This window comes from Prionailurus bengalensis, chromosome A2, assembly GCF_016509475.1.
Source record: "Prionailurus bengalensis isolate Pbe53 chromosome A2, Fcat_Pben_1.1_paternal_pri, whole genome shotgun sequence".
NCBI lineage: Eukaryota > Metazoa > Chordata > Mammalia > Carnivora > Felidae > Prionailurus > Prionailurus bengalensis.
Genome location: NC_057348.1, coordinates 162,013,432 through 162,036,295, shown reverse-complemented (window position 1 = coordinate 162,036,295; position 22,864 = coordinate 162,013,432). Strand labels below are relative to the sequence as shown.

At 55.8% G+C, this 22,864-nt stretch overlaps 1 protein-coding gene across 1 annotated transcript; it reads right to left on the bottom strand.

Annotated features, from left to right (window-relative positions):
- Window positions 1-2,165: 2,165 nt before the first annotated feature.
- ZNF775 (zinc finger protein 775) lies at window positions 2,166-22,405 on the bottom strand. The gene is made up of 3 exons (XM_043589865.1): window positions 22,280-22,405; window positions 11,536-11,599; window positions 2,166-4,489 (listed from the first exon to the last, which is right to left on the bottom strand). Exons 2-3 carry the CDS (start codon window positions 11,564-11,566, stop codon window positions 2,925-2,927), a joined length of 1,596 nt encoding a protein of 531 aa, XP_043445800.1. The 5' UTR covers window positions 11,567-11,599; window positions 22,280-22,405; the 3' UTR covers window positions 2,166-2,924.
- Between the last annotated feature and the right edge of the window lie 459 nt (window positions 22,406-22,864).

Genomic DNA, 22,864 nt, shown 5'->3' with positions numbered 1-22,864 from the left:
TCCTTCCTTGTCTGATTTTATGACATGACGTTTCCTGAGTATTCCCTGGCCTAGTTTTATTCTTCCAAAATGAGGGGGGATGAATATGGAAATTGACGATCCAGGCCACCCTGGGAGAAGCCTGGGGTCGGGACAGTGGAAGGGGCTTGGCTAACAGGAGGCCTGGCACCTGCCCTTAGTTCTTAACTTGAAACAAGACCTGGCAGACAAGTCCCTCTGCAACATCCCGCTTTCCCGGATCACTGCCCTGCCACGGTCACCGACCCGCAGTGAGGCTAAGTGACACGATGAACAAGGAAGCTTTAGGAAGGGGGCTGGGGGCTGCTCTTCAAGAGCTGGCCGTACAGATTGTTCTGAGCTACGTGTGTGTATCAGTGACTTTCCACGAAGGTTCATGAACTCCTCAAGGAGAGGGGCCCTGACTGCTATTGGCTGAATTGCGTCCCCCTCCAAACTCACATATCGAAGCCCTGACCCGCCCCCCAGGTGATGGCATTCAGAGACGGGTCCTTTGGGAGGCAGTTGGGTTTCAGTGAGGTTGTGAGACTGGGGTCTTCCTGACGAGATTAACGTCCTTGTGAGAAAAGGAAGAGACGCACCCCTGTCCCCACCGTGTGAGGACACAGAGAGAAGGTGGTTGTCTACAAGCCAGGAAGCGGGCCCTCACCAGGAACTACATCTGCCAGCCCCTTGATCTTGGACTCCCAGCCTCCAGACCGTGAGCAAATACACGTTCGTTGTTTCAGCCCCCGGCCCGTGGCACTCTGTTGTGGTGGCCCACAGCGTCACTCCAGTTTGGCACAGCGCCTGGCACACAGTAGGCTTGTTTAGTGAACCGATGTTTGCCCTCCCCTGACCTGGTCCATGGGGCAAGCATCGCAGTACCTCTCTGCTCTAATGGCACCCTGTCCCCCTTGTGACCCAAAGCACTCACTTGTGAGGACCGGTCACCTCGGGTTAGTGAACGGACAGCCTCATGAATGTGCACGGGGAAGAAAGCTGCAATTAGACCTCGTTAACCCCTAGCAACACAGCTGTTTGATTGACTTGGCCATCAAACACAGGCCTTTGTGGACAACGGCCCGTTCTATTGTACAGAAACTCCCATCTGACTGAGGCCTTCACCGTCTGCCTGCACTGCCCCTCAGGCACCTGATTTGACAGGGCTCCAGGGTCTCACAGGCTGCTGTCCTTCCCGACAGCAGCCTTCTAATGCAGGAATGGTACTCCGGGACACCTTCCTGGAGGAGGTGGGCTTTGCTGGAGTTGGCCTCAGGATTTGCTGAGTGGCAAAGTGGAAGAAGCAGATGACTCCCGAACTTTCCCCCTGTTTCAAGTAGGTGTTGCTGAGATCCCGGGCCCTTGGCCTCCCTGAGCAGGGCAGCCTGGGACAGGAATTGCAGGAGGGGGCAGGCATTACAAGGGAGGTAGGGCAGCGCCTAGCGCCTAGAAGAACCCTGCTGGGCTGAGAGCCCAACTCTCACATCCGTGCCAACATCCGGGCCCAGCTCACCCAGTGGGAGATTCCACACAGCAGCGTTCGCAACGGAAGACCTGGACCAGTTGGGCAGCCCGGCTGAGCGCTGACCGTTCCTGGTGCCCCCGTTAACCCAAGTAAACCCCGTCGCCTCCACAGGTCTTCCCATGATGCTACAATAATCAGAGCTCCTGCCGGGTGAGGGGATTCAACAGAACCTGAGAACGTGGTGGCCAGAAGCCGGGCTAAATCCGGCAGCTCCTGGAAAACAGGTAGCACTTCCTCGAGTTCAGAGAAACCGGCGGGCCCCTGGGACCCAGGCAGGCACAGTCCGTCCTCCTACAGAATGCTAGGGTCCCCTCTTTTTCCTCCCACCTCCCAGCTCTCCAGCCCTAGTGCCCCAACACCCACCCTCCCCTCCAGAGGCCCAGCCTGGAGCCCCGCACCCTTGTTTTGGAAGGGACCCCTGGGGACCAGAAGTAGAGGAGGGCATGTGGGAAGACACCAAATGGCTTGGAGAGGGTAGGAGAGTACTGCCCCCCACCCCCAGCCAGAACCAGGCATGGGGAGCTGCTACGCTCAAGGTCGAGCTCCCTGTCCCGGTCCTGGGGGCAAATGGATGCCTCAGAGCACACACAGACCTGGAGTTCCGAAAGGGCAGCTTACAAAGGACAGTGAGACCACGTGAGACAGTCCATCCTTCATTTTTTTCTCCTCTGCAACACTGACGTTGAGAAGGATCCAAGTCAGTGACGGCCACTGGGAGCGCCACAGGAGGGCTTCTTTTCCTGCTGTGGGCCCCTCCCCAAGCTACTGAACCTCAGCTGCCACCCACCCCTCTCGTGTCAGTCCGGCCACCACACCCATACCCGTCCCAACGTCCAGCCCGCTGTGGCAGCACCCTGGGCTTTGGGGCACTCAGGGTTGAGAAGGACCGCAGAGCCATTCAGTCCTTCCAAACATATGCACTGAATGGCCATTAAGTGCCAGGCACTGCCCTTGACATTGGGACTGTGCTTGACCCTCCTCAGCCGCGACTGCTTGGCTTCTGTCCTTGCTATACCAGCGCGTCTGTTAAAACTGCCCGTACTAGACTGGCCTCTGGCCGTCCGGCAGCCTGCATGGGACAATCAGTCCAGCCCTGGGCCATTCCCCACCTCCCTCCCACCTCCGAGGGACAGACGGACACATCCGGCCTCCTGAGTGAGGAATGCTTCGCCTTACGTCCTCCCTGAGCCCACGCTGGGACCTCTACCTGTCCCCTTTGGGATGCTACTGGAATTCTGTTCTCTAGCCTTCGGAGCCCGGAGGAAATCGCCTTTTGACGGGGGTTTACCCCCTGGGGTCGTAGGAGCCACCATTCCTGGCCACGCGCACCCCCCCACGGGCGCACCCCCACGGGACATCCCCTCCCGCCCCCCACGAGTCCGCTTGGGTCCCAGGCGCACTAAAGCGCCTGGTCCTTGGCGCCGGGGGTGGGCGCCAGGGCCCCCCGGTGCACGCGCTGGTGCTTGAGCAGGTGCTGCTTCTGGCTGAAGCCGCGGCCGCACGCGGCGCACAGGTAGGGCCGCTCGCCCGTGTGGTTGCGCCGGTGCCGCGTCAGGTTGGGCTTCTGGCTGAAGCGGCGGCCGCACTCGGGGCACGGGTAGGGCCGCTCGCCCGTGTGGATGCGCTGGTGGATGGTGAGCGCCGACCACCACGAGAAGCTCTTGCCGCACTCGTTGCAGATGAACTGGCGGGGCTCGCCCGGCCCGGCCAGGCCCGCCCGCGCCCGGCCCCACGGCGCGCCGCCCGGGCCCCGGGCCGCCTGGGGGCCGCGCGGCGGCGCCGTCAGCCCCGGGGGCGCCTCGGCCTGCGGCTCGCTGCGCACGGCGGGCCCGGGGCGCGGCGGCGCGGCGGCGGGGGCGGCGTGCGCGCGCTGGTGGGCGCGCAGGGCCGCGCGGCTGGGGCAGCTCTGGCCGCAGCTGGGGCAGCGCGCCGCCTGGGCGCCGGGCAGGTGCGTGCGCTGGTGCTTGAGCAGGTGCTGCTTCTGGCGGAAGCTGCGGCCGCAGTGCAGGCAGGGGTGCGGCCGCTCGCCGGTGTGGTTGCGCAGGTGCCGCGTCAGGTTGGGCTTCTGGCTGAAGCGGCGGCCGCACTCGGGGCACGGGTAGGGCCGCTCGCCCGTGTGGATGCGCTGGTGGATGTTCAGGGACGACCACCACGTGAAGCTCTTGCCGCACTCGTTGCAGATGAACTGGCGCTGCTCGCCCGGCCCCGCGGCGGCGACTGCGGCCCGGGCCCCCGCCTGGCGCCACCAGCCCTGGCAGAGCCCCAGCCAGGCCCACTCGGGGCGGCCCCGCGGCGGCCCGGGCCGCAGGCGACAGCCCCTGCGGGCGGCGGCGGCGGCGTCCCGCAGCAACTCCTGCAGCCCCGCGCGGGCGCCCAGGCGGTCCCGGGCGTGCGCGCGCTGGTGGATGCGGAGGCCCACCTGGTGGCGGAAGCAGCGCGCGCACTCGGGGCACGAGTGGGTGGCGGGCCGCGCGTGGGTCTTCTGGTGCTTGAGCAGGTGCTGCTTCTGGCTAAAGCGCCTCGCGCACTCGGGGCAGCAGAAGGGCCGCTCGCCCGTGTGGTGGCGCTGGTGGCGCGCCAGGTTGGGCTTCTGGCTGAAGCTCTTGCCGCACTTGCCGCACAGGTACGGCTTCTCCCCGGTGTGGGTGCGCTGGTGGATCTTCAGGGACGACCACCAGCTGAACCTCTTCCCGCAGTCCAGGCACACGAAGTGACCCTCGCCGGCAGAGAGAGCCCGGCCCGCCAGCCCCCCGGCCTGCTCAGGGGGAGGGGCCCATCTTGGACCCCCAGGCTCCTCCTGTCCCCCCAGGGCCCGAGGCTTCCCCACGGTCTGGCATGGCGGGAGGCCCCGATGCTGCTGGAAAATGTTTTCCTTATCCTTCTCGGAGAGCACGGCCTGCGGCATCAGCGTCTGCAGCAGCCACTCGGGCTTCTCTTGCTTGATCTTCATCACCGGCCCATCTCCTGCCGGGGACAGAGAGAGAGTGGACGCGGAGGGTCACTCACTGCCCGTGGGGTGGAGGGCAAGAAGTGCCAGGAAGGCAGAGCAAAGGCAACGGGGCAGGAAGGAGGAGTGGAGAAGGCAGCTTTTAGGAGGAAGTAAGGGGGTATAAAGAAGAGAGCGGGGACGCTAGAATAAAGGCAGGTCGGGGTGCCGGGAAGGGCAAAGAAGAAAAGGACAAGAAAGGAAGAGAGGCTGATGCCCCGCCTTCTCTGCCCTGAGGCCCTGAGATGCTGCAGGGAAGCTTAAAGAAACCAAGCCAATGACCCCTCCCACCAAGCAGAAAACGGCCAAGCTTCCAAAGCATCTCATTCTTTTTTTTTTTTTTAATGTTTATTTTTATTTTGAGAAAGACAGAGACAGAGAGAGTGCAAACAGGGGAGGGGCAGTGAGAGGGGAGAGAGAGAGAATCCCAGGCAGGCTCCGCACTGTCGCTGTCAGCCCAGAGCCCAGTGTGGGGCTCAGTCTCACGAACCATGAGATCATGACCCGAGCTGAAATCAAGAGTCGGACCCTCAACCGACCCAGCCACCGGCATCTCATTCTTTTTCTAAGAGGATCCATGTGCCGGGAGCTTGCAAAGTGAGCACACGCCCGGCCCCTCAGTGTTTGGGGGGCCTAAGCTCCACTCCACTGCCAGGCTCTCCAAGGCAGCCGCCCCGGTGCCTGAGCACCTCGCCTTCTTGGACCTTGGCTGTTCGGGAACTTCACCCTGTCTCCAACAAAACAAGAACAAGAAAGCAGGCCAGAAAGGTCTAAGCACCCAGAATAGGTGCTGCGCCGTCCTGACTAAACCCGGGCTGCTTTACTCCCCACGCAGCGCTGTGCGCTCAGGTCTACAGGGTGTGTGTTCCCCTGCTCATGGACATAAGCCTTGATGGAAAAGGTCTGCTACAGACACTAAATACAGACTGTGTGATTCCACTTAGATGAAATTCAAGAGCTGGCAAAACTAATCAGTGAGTGAGAAGTCAGGATAACGGCCCGCCTATGGACAGTGTTGTGACTGGAAGGGGGCCTGAGGGGCCTTCCGGTGTCCTGGCAGCGTTCTCTTTGTCAATCTGGGTGCTGGCTTCATGAACATGTTCACTTTGTAAGAATTTATAGAACTTGTGATCTGTGCCTTTTGCTGTGTTATACCTCAACAAAAAGTTTACATTCAATAAAAAGCAGGTGAAATTGGGGCGCCTGGGTGGCTCAGTTGGTGAAGCGTCCAACTTTCGCTCAGGTCATGATCTCTCAGTTCGTGAGTTCGAGCCCCACATCGGGCTCTCTGCTGTCAGCACAGAGCCGGCTTCAGATCCTCTGTCCCCCTCTCTCTCTGCCCCTGCCTCTCTCTTTCTCTCTCTCTCTAAAATAAATAAACTGGGAAAAAAAGTAGATGAAATAAAACAGTTGTGAACAAAAGAAGAGAAACTCTAAATAAGTTCCAATATAAAAAAAAAACAATAAAGTAAACCCAAGGAAGTAGGAAGTAGGGATTAATAAAGATAAAAGCAGAGATTATAGGATGAAGGGAACACAGAGATATAAAAAGGAGTCTAAAAATCCTAATGCATAAATGTTGTATCAATTTGAAAAATCTACATAAAAAGGATGCTTTTGTGAGACGACATAAATTAACAAAGCTAACTCAAGAGGAACTAAAAAAAAAAAAAGAAAATGCTAAAAGATACAAAAAAGACAGCTAACATTCTACCTCGAAAATGGGTAACAGTCCTCTTAATGATAAAAACAGGTTCTACTAAAACTTCCAGGGAAGGTTTATCCGCAGCATGCATAAACTGTGACAGTGACTAGGAAGGGGAGGGAGCCCCCAGGCTAGCATGGTCCAGTGTCTATAAGACGAGGGCAGAGCAGGCGGGAAACTATAGGTTTAGCATTTGAAAGTAGACACCAAAAACGAACAAGCAAAAATACTAGCGAAGCAAGTTGAGCTGGGATCTTCCCCAGGAAAGCAAAGATGGTTCAACATAGTTCATGACATTGACATTTTAAACGTGAAGAACTTTCTACAATCTCAATACGGAAAAAATGTCCTATGATAAAATTCAACATCATTTCTGGAGGGAGAGAAGGAAGAAGGGCTGGAGGGAGGAGGCTCTTAGCAAACTAGGAATATGAGGAAACTTCCTTAGGTTGACAAAGAAGCTGCACTGGAGGCTGCAGCAAATGTTATAACCAAAGGCAAGAGATCAGAAACCCATTCGAGTGACGAACAAGGTGATGCTCACCGTCACTGCCACTCTTCAACATTGTCCTTGAGGAACTAGCCAAAGCATAAGGGGAAAAAGAAAAACATATATAAATATTGGAAAGGAAAAGTGTCATTGGCTGATAATTATTCACCTAGGATGTGCAAAAGAATCTGACAAAATATTAGAAATAACAGGGTCGGCAAGATTGCCCAATACAAAAACATACAAAAATTCCTTTTTAAAAATGGCAATAAAAGCTATGAAATAACTGGGAATATACCTGATACACATGCAAAGCTTATATAAAGCAGGGGCCCCTGGGCGGCTCAGTCAGTTAAGCGTCCAACTCTTGATTTCGGCTCAGGTCATGATCTCATGGTTCGTGAGTTCGAGCCCCACGTTGGGTTCTGTACTGACGACTGTCTTGGGAAGCCGCCTGCTTGGGGTTCTCTCTCTCCCATCTCTCTCTGCCCCTACCCCGCTTGCGCACACACACACATTCTCTCAAAAAAATAAACTTAAAACAACCCTTATATAAAGCAAACTATTAAACGTTATTGGAGGGATAAAGAAAAGGTAACGAAGAGGACAGAAACATCATATTCCTAGACGAGGAGGAAGGAAGCTCTTCACTCCAAAACATGTTTAAATTCGGTGTCATCCTGGCGAAGCAAATTACAAAATTTCTGATGTGCATAAATCATCCAGGAGACGCTAAAAATGAGCCAGGAAGAATCTGGCTTCTGCACCACTGAAAGCTAAAATACTACCCCTGCATACCTATTCGAACGGCCCAAATCCAGAACACCGCCAACACCGAATGCGGGCCAGGATGTGGAGCCCCGGGAACTGTCACCCGCTGCTGGAGGCAATGCAGAATGGTGCAGCCACTTTGGAAGACAGTTTGGCGGAAGGAGACCTACGCTCACCATACGGTACAGCAACCGCTCCCCCACGTCTACACCCAAAGGAGGTGAAAACCTCTGTCCACACAGAAACTTGCACCCAGATGTGGATCGCACACACAAACTGCACAGGACAAGCACACGCGTGGCTGTGCCGGGGGCATGAACTGATTCAGACCTTTTGGAGAACAATTGGGCAGCGCTTATTACAATTATAAATGTATCTGACCTTCCACTTCCTCCACCCAGCAGTTTCTACTCTAGGTGTTCGGCCTAATGAATGCTTCCGTGTGAGCGGACAGAGGAATGTCTGAAAATATTCACTGCAGCGCTATTCGTAACCAGTACTGATTCCCCATCAAGAATACTGAAACAAAATTATCACTCCCTTCACAGTATGGAATAGTATGCAGCAATTTAAAAGAATACAAAGGCAGGGGCGCCCGGGGGGGCTCAGTCAGTTAAAGGTCAGGGTCTTGACTTCACCTTAGGTCATGATCTCAGGGTTCTTGAGTTCAAGTCCCCCGTTGGGCTCTGCGCTGCCAGCCCGGAGCCTGCGTGGGATTCTCTCTCCCTGTCTCTCTGCCCCTCCCCTGCTGGTGCGTGCGCTCTCTCTCTCCTTAAAATAAATAAATAAACTTTGAAAGAATAAAAAAAAAAATAAAAGAATACAAAAGAGCAGTATAGGGTGGCATAAAGATTTCTGAAACACTTTAAGGAAAAACAAAAAACACAGATCGCAAAATGGTATCGTCTGACCCAATTTATGAAAAATAAAACTATGGACGTGCATATGCACAGTCCAGGATGATTCACGACAGTGGTCACCCTGTAGACAATGTGGACAATATAAAGGCTAGACAGAAGAGGTCAAAGGGGACCCTTGCTTTTCCTGCATTGTTTGATTTCTTTTTATGTTTATTCATTTGAGAGAGAGACAGAGAGAGAGAGAGCACATGTGCACCAGCAGGCGAGGGTCGGAGACAGACAGAGACAGAGAGACAATTCCAAGCAGGCTCTGCAAGGTCAGCACAGAGCCGGACACAGGGCTCCATGCCACCAACGGTGAGATCATGACCTGAGCTGAAACCAAGAGTCAGATGCTCAACCGACTGGGCCACCCAGGCACTCCTCTGCACTGTTTGAATTTTTATGAGGATACTCAGTATAATTTTCAAACCTTTAAAACATTTTAAGAAATAAAAAGAAAACCTCCTCTAGAATCTGGCAGCCTTTGGTTCTCGGGCCAGAGAGTTCCGCCCTGCTCCACAGCCTTGCTGCCCGTCACAAGGACCCGAAAGAGGATATGGTGACCGCGGGGATGAACGTGGGAGTCACAAAAGTACCTGTGAGGGGCCAGTTTTCCTCCTGGCAAAATGACCTTGTGAGGCCTCCACAGGTGCTCAGTTGTGAGAAATCATAATTTGAAAATGAAAGTGGTGACTTCAATCGCACATTGGCAGGAAGTGAATACCCAATTGTAAGGAGTTTACTTGATTATAAGAGGGTTTCCTTAGATGCACTGAAGTGTTGGGCGGCTGAAGTATTTTACGGGGCGGCTAGAGGTCCAAATTGGGTGGGTAGTGAATCCAAAATATACTCACGTGGCAGGGTCCCAATTAATGCCCCAGAGCCCCACAAAAGCCACTGCCTTACTCTCATTAAACCTGACCTTGACGTTCATCATGGTGCCTGATGGCTGGGAAGGTTCACCCTCTCCAGCCAAAAAGAAGACCCCAGTCTGAGAGCCCAGAGAACATTCCTGCCCACGGCTGCGGGGCCCAGAGAAGACACAAGTGCCCGGGTTGTGCATGTGCAGACCCTGTGAAGTGCATGCACTGGGACTTCTCCCTCAGGGCTCAGGTATTAATGTAAGGAAGACAGGCCTTGGCCTCTACCTGTGGAAGGATCCCTAAAACAAAGGTTCTGCTCCTCAGTTATCATAAAAAGGTTAATTTTTTTTTTAATTCTAACCAGTTCATATAAAATAAAAAGGTGCTCTATGGGGAGCTCTTACTCCCCAGAGTTTCTGGGGTGATGAAAATGTTCTGGAGACGGACAGTGGGAGATGCTCGCACAACAATGTGAATGGACTTAATACCACTACACCCACTGTATGCTTAAAAATAGTGAAAATGGTGACTTTCACGTTACGTATATTTCACCATGATAAAATAAATAGAACTTAAAAGGTGCTTAAAAGAGGTAAGCTCTTGGGGCACAGGGGTGGCCCAGTCGGTTGAGCATCCAACTCTTGATTTGGGCTCAGGTCACAATCTCACTGTCGTGAGGTCGAGACCTGCATCGGGCTCCATGGTTAGTGGAGATTCTCTCTCCCTTTCTCTCTCTCTCTCTCTCTCTCTCTCTCTCTCTCTCTCCCTCCTCCTCCTCCTCCTCCTCTGCCTGCTCTCTCTAGTTCAAAACAAAAACAAAAAAAAGTAAGCTCTTAATTATCTGGAAACTTTGGCCAGCCAGGAAGAGTCCTCCCTAAGCCTGGCCAGCAGGCGGCGGAAGCCTGTGGAAAGCCCAGAGCCGCAAGGATGTGACTGCAGCCCGAGACGCCCCCCAGTCCCCTGGTGTCTCTGTCCTCAGGGGTCAAAGCCAGTGTTCTTCCGCCTCTTTCCTAAGACCCCAGGGTACCCCAGAAGCTGCCACAGGTCGGGGAGAGGGCCCTGGCAGACCCTACCTCTCATGCCTGAATTAGGATTCTCCTTACGAGTTTACCCGGGAAAAGGTTCCTTCTGCTAAAATGTTTGGAACCATGTCCTTGGTTTTCCTATAATTATGGTAATGTCAGCATCGCTCACACACACACACACACACACACACACACACACACACACACACCCTGAGGACTCAGCCTTCAAAGTGACAGGGCAGCAGTGGGTGGCAATGCTCACCGAAGTCTGTGTCGGGACCCAGCCCCAGAATGTGTGGTGTCCATGCATCATACCAGCCCCTTGGAGCTGGAGGCTTCCTTCCTGTAGTACCCTACCGGCTGATTTCTGTCCCCGTCTTAGGTTCATCACGACGTTTATCCTGGGAGGGTTGGGGCTCTGGAGGGGAGGGGAGGTAAAGGAAACTGAGTCACTGAGCCTAGGGGCAGCATTCCTAGGAATGGGCCCTACCCTCCTCCCAGGATCAGAGCCATTCTGCAAAAGGGTGGCTATACTCTCCCCAGGGCCTGCGAGGAGGCTGGGGATGCTGGGGGGTGGGGGGGCGGGGGGGTCTTCCGCTGAAAGCACAGGACTTTCCACTCACAGGAGCACCTGCTTGAGAGACACCAAAACTGATGGCCTATTTCCTCCCATCGGACCGTGAACTCTGAGTGACCCCAGGAAGCCTCAATGGACCAAACTGCACTTGGTGATGGAAAACCAACAGGGATCGTCCCACCCGGAGCGCTGGTTTTCAGAGTTAGATCCGCACGCCCGCCGCGCACTCCCTGTGCCACACTTAGCAAGCACCTCGCTCGCCCTCGGGCATGGCTTCCTACGCGGGTGTGCACACGTCCCCTTGCCTGGTGAGTCACAGCGGACTTGGTCATTGTATTAGCTCCATAGTCTGTCTTCTTTCCATTTTTTTTTTTAATGTTTATTTATTTTTCAGAGAGAGAGGCAGAGAGGGGAGGAACAGAGGATCTGAAGCAGGCTACAAGCAGACAGCTGGATGCGGGGCTTGAACTCACAAACCAGGAGATGGTGACCCGAGCTGAAGTCGGACACTTAACCGACCGAGCCACCCAGGCGCCCCTTCTTTCCATTCTTTGACATGACCTTCCACATCCTGGTCCCGCCATGCAGTTCTACAGGGAGGGCAGCAGCACGCGCTCAGCGGCAGGGCAGGGGGGGGCGACCTGGAAGAGGAGGCCGCTGTTGGCTCCCACCCCTCCCTGTGCTCCCTTACCTGTGCTCGCGCCAGCCAGGCCACCCTCCATCCGCGGAGGCCTCCGGGGCACCCGCTCTGCCGTCTGTGGGGGAGAAGGGGGCAAAGGAAGGACAGCTGGCCATCAGGACAAGGACCGAGTGGGCCCCCCCGTCCTCCTGCCACCTCACAGAACATGTTCCCTCTTTATTAAGAGCTCCTCTGTCCATGACCTCCGTTGAAAGCGCAGGGCTTTTATAAGCTGCACACTTACCTGCTAGGCAGGAATTATTCTCATTTTATGAGGAGGAAACTGAGGCCAGGGAGGGCCACTGACATGCCCCGAGTCACAGGGAACAGTGGCGCCGGTGAGGCCCCATGTCCTCTGACTCCCAGACCAGAGCCTCACGCCCACGGGCTCAATACCGGCAGGGGAGGGTGTGAGAGACACCACCCCAGGAAACTCAGCTGAGTCCAGAGACCTTCCTGAGTGGTCGTGAAGACACCCTGGAAGGCAGAATTGACCCTCCCAAATCACCGGCCCCTCTGCTGTCCCTTTCCACCCCTATTCCACGTGAAATCACACACAGGCCATATGGGGTGCTGGTTAGAGTTCACCAATCTGGGGCTCGTCTCTTTTCCTTTATTTATTTTGAGAGAGAGAGAGAGAGAGAGTGCACACGCGCCAGTAGGGGAGAATCAGAGAGAGAGAGAGGGCAAGGGAGAATCCCAAGCAGGCTCCACGCTGTCAGCACGGAGCCTGACTTGGGGCTCAAACTCACAAACCGTGAGATCGTGACCTGAGCCTAAAGCAAGAGTCAGAGGCTCAACAGGCTGAGCCAACCAGGTGCCCCTCCCCCGCCTTTTCTTTCTTTAATGCTCAAAGCTGTGGACACACCCTGACCGGCTCACTGTCAGGGACACGTCGCGCTGCTGGGGGGCCCCAGGCTTTACACCTCACATGCTGCCCGTCTGCCCGGGAGGCTCTACCCCGGAGCCCCACGCCGCCTTTCAGGTCTCTGCCTAAACGTCTTCAGAGTGGTCTCCCCAGGCTACCGTGTACAAAGTCACAGCCCTAACTCCACTCCACGTTCCTCTGTGACTTTCCACCACCTGACGTGGTATGTATGTGCCTGCCATCCCCCGCCACGGAGAGCTCAGGACCGTTTTGTGCTCACTGCTGAATCTGGGTCTGGGAGGGAGCCCCCGCCCAGCGGGCACTTCGGGTGCAGAGGCTGCCCTGTACTCGGAGGGGGTGCCGCAGCCCGGGGGCTTCTGCGCAGTTCCCTGGCCTGCCCCTCCTAGGGACGGGGATCTTGTTTCACACACCCATACCCGCTCAGCGCCCAGGCTCACAAAGGCCCGAGTGAGGACCTGGGGCGTCTGCCCCCACCCAGCCCAGATGCTCGGCTCCCCCCACCCCCGCCACCTGCCGCTACAGAGGGGCTTCTCCAGGTCACAGTCAGGGCTTCCTTCCCGCGGCTCGGCCACCTCACGAAAAGCCGTGTCCTGCTCTTCACCTCGGCCCTCAAGCAGCCCCATCCCAAGGGCATCTCCCTCCCCTCTCCCAGGTCCCCTTCCAACAGCCACTCCCCGACAGGGATCCAGGCTGGGAACCTGGGCCCTGCCCAGAGAGGTGGGGGCAGGGGCAAAGGGCAAGAATAAATTTAAAAAATAGGTAAATCGGAGCACCTGGGTGGCTCAGTCAGTTAAGCGTCTGACCCTCTCAGATCACGATCTCACGGTTCGTGGGTTCGAGCCCCGCGACGGGCTCTGTGCTGACAGCTCGGAGCCTGGAGCCTGTTTCGGATTCTGTGTGTGTGTCTCTCTCTCTGCCCCTCCCCCACTTATGCTCTGTCTCTCTCTCAAAAATGAATACACATTAAAAAAAAAAAACTTTTTTAAATAGGTAAATAATTTTCCCTGGGGCAAAAAGGGAAAGAGGCCCCTCCCTTTTCTTTTATAGCATTTACTTGAGAACAGTTGTCATTCTGAGTTTTTCTCTGCCCCTTAGAGATGCACGCAAATCTTTTTAAAAGCTACCACAAGCCTCTTGCCAGCTTTGCAGCCCAGGTCTCTTTCCCAAGGCCCTGAGAGCCACCTCTCTGATACCTAAACATCACGGGAGATGGTGACCCTGGGTCCCGCTGCCCACAGGAGGGAGGATGGGTACCTGACTTCTGCGGTCGCCAGGCTCCAAGTTGCAAACCCACCTCCTGCCATAAAGATAGGAGCCGTGCATTTTTCCTTTGCATGAAGGCAATTAGCAAACACAGGTGGCTACCCCCAATCACCAGGTGAATTCAGGATGAACTACGGGTGACAAACGGTACCATCGAGGAAGTGCTCTTGCCCGAAGACTAGTTATACTTTATCTTGAGCGTGTGTGTGCATCTGCTGGGCTGTGTAACAGGGTGAGATCTCTTTCTGTTTTCCTGATCTCTTAGCAGATTGCCTGTGATGTGCAGCTCTTTCTGGTTTAATGCTTATTCAACCGGAAAAAAAAAAAACTGTTCTCTTTCTCTCCTCCTTTTGTGGGAGCTTTTCTGACTTGGCAGGAGATTTTGTTTTTAATTCTATTTCCCCAACAGGGGTCTGCCGTGCGCTCCTACTGTGGTTTCCTACAGACACTAAAACATGCTGGTGGTGCAGAGAAAAAGCGGGCGTCAAAGACGGGAGGAGAAGGCCCGCCGGGAGGACCCTGATGGATGCTGAGGCACCTGCCCTCACGCCCCCTCTTCCCTCTGGGGTTCCTGTGTATCCTAGCCTTGGGGAAGCCTCTCACCCGCTGGAGATACAATGGCCCCCTAAAGAGGTTCAGAGGGCTGATAAAGGAGGAGGCTACCTCAGTTCGGGAAAAACTCAGGCCAGAGCCCCCGGGGCCACAATTCAAGGTGAGGACAGAGCTTAGGGCCCGGCCTCATTCACAAAAGCCATACACAACACCCTTGAGCCCGATTAGATCAGTGCTCCTTGATCCATTCTGTCTTCCAAGGAATATTAGGACCTAAAAATCACCTCAGGTGGCAGAAAGGCTTCAATTCTTGGTAGATAATTCACAGTGAGCCACAGAGCAGCCCCTCCCGTGTCCCAGGGTACTTCTTTCTGCCCCAGCCACACTAGGGCTCAGGGTGTGGTCCAAGTCAGCAGAGTGGGATCAGAGGGAAGGGGACCCGAGGAGACAGGGGACAGGGGAGGCACAGAGGACAGCAATGGCGGTCAGGCCCCCAGGTATTGAGGGCCCATCTCCAACTGGGTGTTCAGGTGGGATGTGTCTGGAAAACAGGCCAGCAGGTGTCCTGCAGGTAAAACGCTGAGGAGGCCAAACGGTGGAAAGTCTCCGCGTGTGGCCACGTCTCTGCAGGTCTGTCTGCCAGGCCACCCTGAGCTGTGCCCTTTCCAAGCTTTTCTCTTCTGCCTCCGCCCTGCTATACTGCTCTGCACGCACCTTCCTACCCGCCACTCCCCCACCCTCCCTGACACACGGCTCACCTGACCTGGCCTGGAGTGCAGCCTGCCCAGAAAACAGAAGGAAACGAGGCTGACCCACCACCCCCACCAGTGCCCACACTGAGTCCCTGAAGGCTGCTCGCTTGGCCTGTCATTCAGGGCCCTCACCCCAGTCTCCAAGGACCTCCCCCCTCCCTGCTCAGCAAGTTCTGTGGATCTGGGGACAAACCCCTGGTCACCTCCCCCTTCCCAGCAGCTGGCTCTGGGCCCAGCCCTCCCCACACTGGGTCAGGCTGCAGTTGGGATGACAGCCCCCCAAAGAGAGGCCTCCAGGGTTGGAGGGGGGGCAGCTGCATGACAAGGCCAGACCACACAAAGCGGAGATTGTGCCCTGCAGCAGGTGGTGAGGTTTGGGGGCAGGGGAAGGTAACAAAGGGGCTTTGCTCTCAGCAGAAACGTGGGGGCAGGGAGGGGAGCGGACAGCAGCTGGGGTGAAGAGAAAGGCCACAGATGCGAGGGGCAGCGCAGGGACATGGCCACGTCTCCCCGCATGCTCCCAACCTCAGCCCCTGGAGCTTTTTCCAGTAGCCAAGCACAGCCTTCTTCACAGATCAGGCCTCAGGCAGGAAGAACCGGATGGCACCTCCCGTGTCCTTTGTCACTGGTGGTGTGGGGATTGGCCACGTGCCAGGAGCGGAGGCTTGGAGGGGGTGGCATCTCCCCAAACCCTGGCTGAAGGCCCAGCTCCCAGGCCCTTCTCAGCCATGAGCTCCCCCCAGGGCCACACCCAGTTCCTCACCACCCACCACTGCTCCCCCAATAATCCCCGCCCCCCCAGAAACCGCTCCTCCCAAAGTGCCCCCTCCTCATCAAGCGGACCCCCTATGCCACACCAGCAAGACTGCCATGCTTCCCGAATCCTCCGCTTCCATTAACCCCATCTTTCCCACCCCTCAGCTGGCCTGATCCCACCCGCTCCGCAGTGGATGGCCCACCCACCCAGCCTCCCACCCTAGCCGCCACATGCTCTCATCCGTCTGGCCCGCTCCCAGCTTTTATTTCCTCAGGTCCTGTTTCCCTGTGGGCAGGCACCACTTCTCATCTCCTTGCCCCGACCCACCGTGCTGGCTCACACAGGTCACATGCCCAGGGAACGGGACTCCAGACTGTGGCTCAGGACAGCATTTGCAAAGGGGTGGCCCGGCGGGCACAGGCTCCAGCCAGCCCCCGCTCTGGGCAGATGCTCTCAGAATGTCCCCTGGGAACGGAGGTTCTGCCTCTCCTAACCTCGTCTATTGAGGGGAGTGCGGGACTTCCCTGAGATCTTGACATTGATCTGGCTGTGGAAAGAACGGGTGGTCAGCCAAGACTCCACTACGGCCAGGGAGACAGCCACTACCTACTGAGCACTTAGCCGGCGTCGCCCATTTCAGCCCTCACGACCAATTTCGGCTCAGGAGCCAGGGCTCCGAGAAGTTAAGTCATTTGCTCAAGGCCACCCAGTTAGTAGGTACCAGAGCCAGAGGGGTCAGCCTGCCCCAGCCAGAGTTCTTTCTCCTGGACCACGCTGCCTCCTGGGAGAAAGTGCACGACTTAACCAAACCTTAAACTTCCAATCCCTCGTTTTCAGGAGTCTGGCTTCTGTACCCACATGTGGTTATTCAGATTTACATAAATTCAAGTTTAAATTCAGTTTTTCAATCACACTGGCCACATTTCAAGTGCTCCAAGGCCTCATGGCGCTCGAGCTACCGTATGGACAGTGGAGGACATCCCCGTGTTCACAAAGCTCTGCTGGGTGGCACTGCGCTGGACTGTAAGCTCTGGGCTTGCCCTGCCCAGTCCCTGATATGCTCGATTTATAGGCACAGCTCATTTCATTGCGCTGTTTTCTTACACTTCACGGATACTGCATTTTTTTTTTGTTTTTTTTTTTTTTTTACAAACCGAAGGTTTGCGGCAAATCTGCACTGAGCAAGTCTATTGGCACAACGTTTTGCAACAGTATTTGCTCACTTTGTGTCTCTGCGTCACATTTCGGTAATTCTTATATCTCAAGCGTTTCCATTATTGTTGTATTTTTTTATGGCAATCTGTGATCAGTGATACAACCTGCTGAAAGCTCAGGCGATGGTTAGCATTTTTTAGCAATGAAGTTATTTTTTAGTTAAGGCGTGTACATTGTTGTTTTAGACATAACATATATATAATGCTACTGCACAGGTAACAGACTACTATATAGTGTGAACATAACTTTGGTATGCACTGAGAAACCAAAAAATTCACTTGATTCGCTTTATCCCAGTATTTGCATTACTGCAGTGGTCTGGGAATGAACGTAATGTCTCCGAGGTATGCCTGTATACTGAATGAATGAATGAATGAATGAATGATTAAATGAATGGAGAAAACAAATGAAGGAGTACAGAGAAGGCTCCTCTGGCCCCAGTCCTTGGTCACTAATGACCACGATCTCAGGACAAGTTGATGATGTTTTTTTGCCTGGGAATCCAATTTCAGTCACTATCAGTGGATGTTTTCATCTACCATACGGCAATCACAGGCATCCGAGAAGAAGCTGATATGAACACTAAATGTACACACAAACACATCCAGAAACCACCGTATCTAACATCTAACACAGCTGTGTAAACAAAAGTCCAAAGGTGCACAAATACAATACGGAGACTCTCATCCCTGAGATCATAGTTGCAAAACTATATGCAAAGTACGATGAAACCGAGGTGTTTAGAAACCCAGAGATACACCTGCAGACCCACAGAGACCAGCGTGCGCCAGGGCGAACCACATAAGCAGGGCACGGCGTGCTCGTGAAAGTGGAAATGTGGATCTTTGCAGGACACGAGTATCCTCGCACATTCACGATCCTCCCAACTGCCCACTGCTTGAGAAAGGGATCTCAGGGAGACAGTAGCATGATGGAGGACCACCACCTGTTAGGTCACCTGCGCTGGGGGAAGGGACGGGATGAGGTCAGCCAGGCTGTCGCTGGCTGGGGAGAAGTCAGATCCACCCAGGAAGCCACAGATGGGAGCACTGGGGTCTGCTCAGCAAGCCCAGAGCAGCAAAAGCCCCCTCCCAGGGCCAGTCCTGCAGGGGGTCTAGCCCAAGAGGAAGCAGCAAACCCTTCCCCTGCGACCCTGAGCCCCACAGGGCTGGCCCCTCGGCCGGGTCTGCTCCCAAAGCCTGCCCCTCTTCTCAGGACCCGGTCTCTCACATCGGGCCCATGTCACGCCCAGACTGGGGATCAGGGCCCTGAGTCCTAAACCACCTGTCCTTGGTAAGCCACTTGGCCTCTCGGCCTCAGGTTCCTAAGGTGAAGGTGGCTGAAAGGCCTGCTCCCCAGGTTTGTCTCGAGCACCGAATGAGACAAAGCTGCAGGAACACTACATAAGCTTCCCGAAGCCTACACACCAGCGGTCTCTCTCTCTCTCTCTTCCATTCCCAGGGACTGAGAACAACCCACTCCCCACTCCCTCAGCCCTCTCCAAAGGGCCACTGCCGCTCACTCTTCCTAAACCTTTACTCCTCCAGCTGCTTCAGAATCTTCAGAGGCCTCCGACGCCCACTCAGTCACCCCCAACCCTGCTCACCAGCGTGAGCGGGCCTGGCGGGAGGAAGCAGGTGTGCCCGGATTTTACTGTCGGGACTACCTCAAGGCCGCGCACAGCTCCATGTATGGCAGGTCACTGGACCCTCAGCGGCCCTGGGGGAGGAGAGGCTCCTGTGGGCCGGGTGCGGGTGCCTAACAGGGCAGGGGCGGAGGTGGCCCTGTGGGCAGTGGTAAGGAAGGCAGGGCTGGGAGCTGGGGTCGCTAAGTGCCAAGTAGGAGGACTGGACTAGAAGCCTTGGATGCTTCTGCTGGTCTGAGGCTCAAAGCTTCAGCTCTGTTGTGGGCAGGGTGTCGGTGGAGCCTGTCTCCCAGGACCTGTTCCAAAGCCACTGGGCCCTCCCCCGAGGCCAGTCCTACAAATGCCACTCCTGTACAAGGCCGGCACCCTGGGGTTGTGTCCCGGCTGGCCTCTGGATAGTCAGCTCTCTCCAGGTTTCAGGCCCCTGAATACCAGACCTCCCACCTTCCTCTCATCCAGAGTTTATGACCAAGGAGGACACACAAAACGGTGGATTTAAAATCTTAACAGAAACACAGCCCAACTGCTCTCAGGGCCCCCAGGACACCTGCTTCCTACCTTACATGGCCCCAGGGCCCATAGACAGACAAGCAGGCCCAGAGGTCCCAGCTCAGACCAGGGAGGTGTCTCCTCCACCACCTAGAGGCCCACCTCCATCCCACACCCCGACGTGAGCATGCTCAACATCCTTCTGTGACTCCCACAGGACTCCCCAGCCCCTCCTGGGCCTCCACTCCGTCTTCCTCAGATCTCACTCAGCCCCGGGTCCGGTGTGGGTGCCCCACGCACCTTCTTCCACCCCCCGCCCCTTCTCCTACTTCAAACACGGGGTCCTCAGTCCTAGAAGAGGGGTCAGAGGTGGGGAGCAAGGGGAAAGGGCGGGCCACGATGCCACCAAATTATTAACTGGTTATCTGGAAAACAAGAACACCTGTTCCTGTGTATAGAACGGTTGAATCAAGCAAGGAGGAAAAACAGTATGAAAGACTCTGAAGAATGTTCACAAAGTGCAAGACAAATTATTTTTAGGTCACTTCATTGCCTTCACCCCCTCCCTGCCTTCCACATTGTAAGAACTGCACCTGAGGGTTGCCCTGGTAAGAACAGCCCCGTTCAGTGACTTCAGGTTCCTTCCGGCAGCATTCCCAGGGAACCAGGTCCATAGACAGCCCAGGCGGCTGCCTTATCCTCTCATGCCTGCCCACCTCCCCAAGGTCCAGGATTTCACCCCAGGCCAGTCTCAGAGGGCCCTCCTTCCAGGACCTCTGCCCCCACCTGCCCAACATTGGCACCTTTGCAGGGACTGCCCCACCCCCACCTCCCTGCCCCCGTGCCTGTCCCTCACCTGTGGCATTCACAGCCCCAGTCTCTGTTCACCCATCTCCCTTTAGAGGAGATCCCTCAGCCCCAAGTCCAAGACTCAGGAGGCTGCCAGGGCCTGGAGACCCCCGTCACCCGATCTGAAGGCAAGGGATGAAACTGACTGCTAACAACACTTTGAACAGATGCCACGATTCCATTTATAAACACCTTTCCGCACCCCCTGCTTCATTCAAAAGAGCTTGGAAGGGGCAAGGAGTGCCACCCCACTTGTCAGATGAAGAAAGCAAAGCCCTGAGGTGACACCCCTTGCCTCAAAGAGTTAGACCTAAGGTCTCCTTCTGCACACCCCAACCACACTCTTCCCTCCCAGCCACCCCTGCGCTAGGAAATCTTGGATTCCTCAGCTTAACCCTCACTAGGGGGCAAGTGCATGGGTCAGACCACCTCCATGAAGTTCTGCACTTTGTCCCGGGTAGCCCTTGTCTCTCCAGCGGGGACAAAGGGTCTTCATCAGGCCTCCCAACACCACGGCCACTTGTCACTACCACAAAGTGCAACTGTCCCAATGCATCGGTCACGAAGTTGTACTAATGCTATTTTTAGTGCCTGCAAGATCCTACAGCCCCACCTCAGTCAGGCCTCCCTTTTCTTGCCCAAAGACTGTAGCTTTATAGTTTTATAGCTTCTCTTGCCCCTCCAATCCATTCAGCACCCAGAACTCGAAAACTTCACCTAAAATTACAGTGAGGACAGGTTACTACTTTGCTTAAAATATTCCAGTGGGTCCCCACCACTTGCAGGTTCAGCTAAAAATGTCTTGGCAACACCATTTAGAGCCTGGCCTCTGCTCACCTCTCCTCACTGCCTCCCAGCTCCCTATTGTCCCAACATGTGACTCCCTGACCTTGTAGCATCTTGGCTCGCCCATGACCAGTCTTGGAACACTCTTGCCCAGCACTTCTCTGCCCAGCCTAGATCAGGGATCACTTGGACTTAGAAGCCTTTCAGGGTATGCCACCCTCAGTTAGGGGCCCTTCTGTTTGACCTGTGCACCTGCCCAACCCAATATCATGTACATGGAATAATAATTCGTCTGGGGGCACCTGGGTGGCTCAGTCAGTTAAGCAACCGACTCTTGGTTTCAGCTCAGGTCATGATCTCACACTTCATGGGTTCTAGCCCTGAGTCGGGCTCCCGCTTGGGATTCATTCTCCCTCTCTCTCTCCCCCTCCCCTGCTCTCACTCTCTCTCAAAATAAATAAACATTAAAAAGCATAATAATAATTCGTCTGTCTCCACAACAAGACTATAACGATCTCATCATGGAGTACTTCTCTCTCCCCAACATCCAGCCCAAGGTCCCACGTGTTGTAAACCATGAATGAAAATTCTAATAAATAAACATTTACAATACAGAAATTTAAGTCCAAAACAGATTAGAAGCACTGAATCATGGAACTTTAGAGTTGAAAGGAGACTCTACCCTCTAATCTGTTCATTTTACAGATGAACAAGGACCCAAAAAGAACAGCTAATTAGTGGAGGCTGGACATCAGGCAGCCTCAAGCTCTTGGGCTCTGACCACACCCAACCCCAGGTCTGGCTGACGAGGACACACTCCAGGCTCCCTCCCACCCAGAGGACTGGAGGAGGCAGCATCTCTGTATCCATCCTCCACCTTTACAGGGGAAGAAGCCCCCAGCTCCTACCTCCACCCCCACTGAGGTCTTGACTCCGGTGCCCATTTTCCTGGAATGGAGCCTCCCCAACACACACACACACACACACACACACACACACACACACACACGCACACACACGCACACAACACGCACGCACTCTGTGGCGCTTCCCTCTTATTGTTCGCACTCCCAGTGTTTATGCCCACTCATTTACTCATTTATTAAGCACCTACTCTGTGTCACTCTGCGGCGAGCACTGGGGTTCCTGCCCTCCAGAAGCTCGGTCTTTCGCACAGCTGACACAGCTCCCAAGCATCCGGGCAGCGCCTGGGCAGAACGCGCCCGGAGGGACTAGGGATCAGTCCCCAGCTGGTATACCACCCTGCCCTCCCGCTCTCACGCCCCCCCCCCCGCTCTCTGCCCCAGCCTGCAGCCCCTTCCACGCACGACCCGGGCCCCTTTCCCCAGGGGCTGTGTGGGGGTGGGGAAAGTTCGGGGCCGCGGCGTCAGGGGCTCAGGGGACCCCGAGACCCCCGAGGCCGCCTCCAGCCCGAGGCTGGGTGGTGGCAGCGCGGGAGGAGCGGGCCGGGCGCTGGCCCCACAGCACGGTCCGTCCCTCCGCACGCCCCTCCCGCCCGGATTCGGAGGGACTCGGAGGGAGGAGACGGGAATAAATACCTTGACTTTGTGGTTAAGGTTAACGGGAACTGCCACCCCGGGGCGACTTGGGCACTGGGCTCCCCGGCCCCGCCAGTCCCGGGACAGGCGGGGCGGGCACCTGCTCTTGATTGGTTAATGGGCCTGGCCATCCCCAGGGCCGTCCCCCCACCTGATTGGCTGAGCGGCTCAGATGACCAGCTCCGCCCTATCGGAGAAGCCCGCGGGGCGGCCCCTTTGTTCTCCTGAGCCAATAGCCCGCGTGGGCGGGCTGACCTCGGTGCCCGCGGGGCCTCCCGGGGCCCAGCGCAACGTTAACGCTTTGGCCGCCGGCTCCGGACTCGAGTCCAGGGCTCGGAAGGGAAGGGAACGGGGGCGAGGCCGGGTGCTGATCACCGGGCGGCGCCGCGGCACCCTGGTGCTCCCCTCGCCGGGCTCTCCCTCCGGCTCCAGCCCCGCGGACGCGCTCTCAGGTCGATCCAGTCGTTCCGCAACTATCCGTCCGACTCAGGGACGCGCCCGCACCGCTCTTGGTGCCGGGATCCGGGGGAACGAGACGTACAAACCCCACTCTGACGCTTCCACTCGAGTGTGCGTGTGACATGG